This window comes from Vigna umbellata, chromosome 1, assembly GCF_029865625.1.
Source record: "Vigna umbellata cultivar VRB3 chromosome 1, Vumbellata_1.0, whole genome shotgun sequence".
In the NCBI taxonomy this organism is placed as follows: Eukaryota; Viridiplantae; Streptophyta; class Magnoliopsida; order Fabales; family Fabaceae; genus Vigna; species Vigna umbellata.
The window spans coordinates 68,903,043-68,909,372 of NC_142165.1; the positions used below are offsets into that span (position 1 = coordinate 68,903,043).

Consider the following 6,330-nt stretch of genomic DNA (forward strand, 5'->3'; position numbering starts at 1 on the left):
CTGTGTATTTTTTATTTTAGTGTTGTTATCTATTTCGAATGACCATGAACTTCACAAGAGCAGAGATAATATAGGATATGGAGAGAAGCAACATTAAAACATGTTAAAAAAATGATAGATGCGGATAGTGCACTATAGTAAAATGATAGATGTCGACAGTGCAATATAGTTATATATGGTAGTGTGATGTATTAGTCTACTCATTTCATTATCTTTTAAAATACAACTTAATACATTTTATGATTGGAGGATGGTACATAATATTATAAACTCTATATTATTATTGTGCATTTAGTATATTTATGATTACTAATTAAAAATATTTTTTTTAATGTAACAATTATGATTACTAATTCGTATTCTCAACTTGCTTTTGTCAAGAATAAAATTCAGAATAACATTTTATTTCATCTTGTATTCTCCACACACTCCTCTAAAATCCATGCTAAAGAGGAAAAGATACATGATAATTATCTCTTCAATAATCTATGTAAAAGGAACATTATGTTACTTTTTTGTTTGAAAAAGAAAAGTAAATTTAAACTTCTTGGTGTGACAGCCATTCACTTTTTCTTTGCCTTGTGTTTCGTCGTTTCATGCTTTTATTCTTTTAGTTTCTATGAATGGTTACCCCGAAAAATTTATTACTTCACCAAATCAGAAGCTACAGTGAATATTAAAATTAAGCAATTTGTCATATAATTCATTAATCTGTTAAGGCTTAAACTAATCTGATTTGATGGTAAAGTGATATAAAAGTGTTATTATTATTATTATTGATAAATTTGGTGGGGCCAAACGTCCTTGTGATTATACTTTTCTTGTGGGAGAAGTTAGACGAACAAGTTGATGCCCCTACTCAATTCGACCTCATGTCTGTTATAAACACGCCTTCTACAGTTTTCGTGCATGTTTTTTTCAAACTTTTTGAAACAACTTTTCTCATTCTTATCATGTGCTCCTTCTCAAATCTAAACACAACAGCACACAACAATGTCCTAATATTTTACAACCTCTACATTTAAAAATCTTCTACTCCTCTGTTATTAATTCCACTTTTTTCTAAGAACCTTTGGTGTGTTTACAAAGTTTTTGTCGATTGTGAAAGTTCACAAATTAAGACTTTTCTGTAATATCGTTATGTTTTTCTGTCAATTTAAACTACCTTCTAACTTAATAGGAACTTCGATTTCTAATTTAAGATAAGCTTTTTATTTTTAATTTAAAAAAACAACTTATATACAGGGCCAATTTATAAGTGTTCATGGAGGAGTTAAACGAAAAAAAAAATGACAAAATTAAGATGAATATGTTAATTTTAAATTACCTAAGAAATATGATTAATCTAGTTCTATTTCATTGTTCCTTGAGTACTTGTTGAGTAATTTATATAAACTTAGTATAGTTGTTTTGAACTTTGATTGATCTTACGTAGTTTGACAATCTATGCTGGATATGGCTATTATGATTGACTTTATGTATGACCATTGCAAAATCATATTTTTGACACGTAAAGATTGGCATTCATTTGTTGTTTGGTGTGACAGAAAGTTGGTTGAAATGAAAATGGTTATCTGATTTTCTATAAATATGTATTTTTTTTCACGAGGGTTGATCTGTGATTTATCCTATGTCTGTCCAATGAAAATGGAAGACAATAACAAGATGAGAAAACATGTTGAAGTTACTACTTAAAGTGAGTACAATTTTTCGCTCATGTTGTTCCATTTGTCCCCTGCTTGACCTTGATAGAATAGACGAACTTTCCCCTTGTGGTCATCATTGTTTTGTCACTATAAGCTATACCAATAACGTCTTTGTTGCATATACTTTTTTTATTCATCATAACCTGAAAAATCGTTGCTTGCAAATGGAAACCTCACTGCCTCTAGCCACTGATAGCTTCTCTTATGGTTGGTTATCAAACTGCAAACCCTTTGCAAATGACCTTCAGGAACTTCTGAGGGAATCATCATCTACGTGCAATTCCCCATTAATGGAAGAATGGCAAAGCTTCAATTTTGATATTTCCTTCACTCACTCTCCTGCTGTTCTTGCTCATGCTGATGAACTTTTCTCTAACGGCCTTATCAAACCACTCTCTGTTGGCCCTTCCGAGTTAGACTCCTGCAAAACCACCCAAGATTCCACACTCCAATCCCAGCCTGTTTCTTCCTTTTCTTCTAGAATTGTTTCTCCAAGAACTCTGCAAATTCATCATGGTTTTCTCACAAGGTGGAAAACCTCCACATGTAGAACCTTGAGAAACCTTTCTAGGTATGTCAACCAACTATGCCAGAGAGTTGCAAGCTCAAGGAAAAATACTAAAGTTGATGATTTTGACAAGGAAGACTGGCTTGTTAATAGCTGGAGCAGTTCACACCAAGCATCTCCAAAATCAAGCTCTATCAGTCCAATTGGTGCTTTGCATGATCATGAGAACTCAATCTATGAAGCAGTTCTCCACTGCAAAAGATCAATAGGTCTGGTCACACTTTTCCCTATTTTTCTTGTTTCAATTTTAGTGTATGATTTGTTTACCTTGCTAATTAACTTCTTTCCAATTTTTCAGAAAGATAATCCATTCTCAAATAAAGAGAAGATAATTGTAGAGCTTCCATGGGTGGTAGCTGATAAAGCATGTCTTCTTTTTGCATCATTTCTCTCATGTTGGATTGGATCCTACTGCTTCATGGTTTTGTACAGATATGATAGCACAAACTGTGTTGTACTCATATATTTAATAGAGATAACAGTGTTCTTCTTCCCTCTTCTTCATTGCTCTCTTTAACTGCAATAAAACTTGGCTGGGGGTTTTACTGCAAGGTCTTTCTGAGAACAAAATTACATCAGAGGCCTTCAAAAAAGTAATTATAGCACATACATACTATAAGAGAAAATATATTTTTACTACAGTAAGAGCTATGAGAAATAACAAGTTGTGGCTGAAGATTTTTTTTTTTTTTAATATATAATAGTGTCTTTAGCCTTGAGTACATCCCACTCATCTTATTAGGCCGTTTATTCTTATCATTCTAACCTGTTCATCTTATCTTATTATTAGTATTCAATTACGATTTTAAAATATTATTATAAAACTCATTTATGTAATTTATATATATTAATGGGTATCAAAACAAAAACTTCTAATACTAAAAAATAATCCAAACAAAAACTTCTAATACTAAAAAATAATCTAAAAATGAATTGAAAAAAAAAATCCACAAATAAATTGAAACAAAAAATAAAGATACGGCCAAATCACACACTAAATTAAACATGAGAAGTGACTAATATTTTTATTATATTCATACCATCATTCTCAATCAAAAAGCAAAAGACATTTGCTATTGAGGATTTTAGATCATAAAAGAGTTTAATAATTTCTGAAATTTTGTAATTTTATAGACATTGAAACGGTCAGAGGGCCAAAACCATTTTTATAGATTTTGGAGTCCAACTCGACTAAACTGGTCGTCTATTGAGTCAGTTTTTGTTTTCTTGTCATCTAAACTGTGATATTTTGATTTTTGGTATTTCCTAATCAGGTTTTCAGATTGATGCATTTAATTTAATGATAAAAAATAACACATTTACTAAAGATGCAAAATACTCACTTTAGACAAAGTGAAGTGTTGTGTCATGAATCTGTTTCAATTTTCTTAATAATATTGATAGTGTAAGAAGAGAATTGATGCTAACCTGTTTGTCGTGGTGATGTTTGTCGAACTTGCGAAAATGAGATGAGAGGAAAATAAAATAACAAAAAATGGAAATAAAGTATGATGGATTCCAATATTTTAAAGCTATTGTTGTGTTAAATCACATAACAAGAATGATAAAATTGTAAATTGTATAAAATCCATTATTTGAAATAGGTGTCAATAAAATAGAGTAAATATTTTTATAATTCCTAGGACAATGTTTTCCTAGATAAATAGTTGATTTCATTATAAGTACTTGTAAAAGAAAATTATAAAACAATGAACTTTTAATTTATGTATATATAATATGCCACCAAAAAGGGTGGTTCGGAGTGGCTGCCAAGTTAATTATTGAGTAGGTTATTTGATGTCCTTGTTCAGAATTGTAACTTGTGGATATTTTTCCTTTCTACACATTGCTAACAACAACAGCTATGTTACTTTGTCAATTCAAAAATTAGATCTTGTTCTCCAGGTGTGAAATAGCAAGGGAATGTTTTTAATAGAAAGCAAAATCACCAGGTAGAGCCTCCCTCCTCTAGACTCTGGACCATTTTGGCAACCGACAAACCTATAAATTTTACTCTCAAAATTAAGAAACAACAATAGTAATGTAAAAATTAAATATATAAATAAATTCAAGTGATTACCCACATCAAGCTAGTCTGAAATGGATTGGACTGTGATTTTTGACTTCTGAATAAATAGTTAACATTAATTTGATTTAAATTAAAATTTGGGTATTTAAAAAAATGATTGATGTTAACTTTTCTGGAGTTGTGGCCTAGCCTTATTGAATAAGCAAGAGATGATGTTCGAGAAAAATCCATAGTTGATGGAATCTAAAATCCTGCAGTTTCATTCTTTGTTTTGTTTGTGAGAGTTGTTGGCTCCTAATCTATGATGAATAGGTAGAAAGTGACTTCATTTATCTCTTTGCATCTCTCCAACTCCTTCAAACGTTGGGTACGCTGAATGAGGACAAATATGTCGCTGCATTCTATGCATATACTTGTGCTCACAGAGACACTACCCATCCCACTCAAACCAATCCTTTCAAATAATCTTTCTCTCATTCAAAATTCACACCTCATTAAACTAATCTTTTAAAAACTTAAATCTTATTTAATTCAATGCCTAATTACTTATTAAATATTCATTAACCTTCATTTATTGTAAAACATTGTGACAACGCGAGGAAAGATACGTTTCTCAATATGACTTTAACATACATCTACACAAATATTTATATATAAGATTATACTATACTCAAGCATGGAGAATCAAATTTAATATACCATAGAAAATCCCGTGATTCATGCCTTGTTCATCGTCTAATTTACTTGTTAAATTTGTACATGTTGATGGCAATCTAATTAAATTTACAATTGAAGTTTTGGTAATGCCTCAACACACATATTACTTTTGTAAGAATTAAGATAAGTTAACATGACATTAAAATAGGTAGTTTGATGCATTGATCCCGTCATTTTGTAACTATAGAAAAAAGAAAACACCAGCTTTTGGAGCTAAATCCACTAAGCAATTTTATTCCACTTGGTGTATATAGAAAAGCACTGTGAACTAAGTTATTTCGCTCAACCAATATTGAATTAAGGAACTCTGGAAAATATGAAATTTGATTAGCTAATTTAATCCATTGAATAAATTTGTTCGAAAATTACTTTTCCTAATTTTAGAATTTGGCCATATAAATAGAAAAAGGATTTGAAAGAACTCAATGTCGAAGGAAGCTCACCCAACGAAAAAAAAAACGAAAAAAAAACTACTTTGGGAGTTTGGTGAACACGAATGTAGTCTTTATTATCTTCATCCTTGTTCGAGAATGAAGGGGTAGAGAATATAGTTTCCTTAAGAAGGGTAAGTGTCATAGATAACACTTCTCATGACCAAAAGAGTTACAGGGAAAACTTCTTCTATATGTACATGTCTTTTTTATTCAATTTCATGTACAGTTATCTTTTGATGAGTTCACCACGAGTGTTTTACATCTTCTTAGTGTGCGCCAATACAATTTCATCCAAATAGTTGTCGTTGTCTACATATGTTTAGGTTGGTGTGTTTGTACTTGTCACCTTCACCTTAGTGTTTTCTCTATTTTTACTTGACTTGACCTAGGACTGTCACGTCATTATACTTAATGAGTAAGTCAGGTGTATGCTTACTTAGCACATACTATCAGTCCTTCAAAAAGTTTAAAAATAGATTTTTCAAGGTGGTGGTGAATCTGGCTAGATGATCACATTTGTATGATGAATAACAAGCCAAATATTCCTTTCTATTAGACTGTTGACCCTTTTAGATATAAGGAGTAGCCGAAGGATATCTTCTCTTGATGACTAATAAAAGGGTTGTAGGCATCTTGGAGTTGCTCCCACATAAACTTCCTACTAAAAACATTCTTAGGGTTTACTTGTCACCTCATCCAATTACTGATTTGCTTGGTAACTTTACAATTTCTTGTAACTTGGATATTTTTGAGCTAATTTAAAGACTTGTTAGTGCTTGGAGGTTACATGGCCCAACACAAAGTTGCAACTAGAATTGGGAACTTGTTCCATAATTTGAGGAACAAGATGGTGGAAGAAGCCAAGAGGAAGGGCGT

At 31.3% G+C, this 6,330-nt stretch overlaps 1 protein-coding gene across 1 annotated transcript; it reads left to right on the forward strand.

The window, feature by feature from the left end:
* The first annotated feature begins 1,645 nt into the window (after positions 1–1,645).
* LOC124820308 (putative membrane-associated kinase regulator 6) lies at positions 1,646–2,778 on the forward strand. The gene is made up of 2 exons (XM_047291973.2): positions 1,646–2,483; positions 2,573–2,778. The coding sequence occupies exons 1-2, from the start codon at positions 1,676–1,678 to the stop codon at positions 2,578–2,580; spliced, it is 816 nt and encodes a 271-aa protein (XP_047147929.1). The 5' UTR covers positions 1,646–1,675; the 3' UTR covers positions 2,581–2,778.
* The last annotated feature ends 3,552 nt before the right edge of the window (positions 2,779–6,330 follow it).

Excerpts from the sequence above, each read along its gene's own strand:
- LOC124820308 (XM_047291973.2), top strand. The coding sequence starts at position 1,676 with ATGTTGAAGTTACTACTTAAAGTGAGTACAATTTTTCGCTCATGTTGT.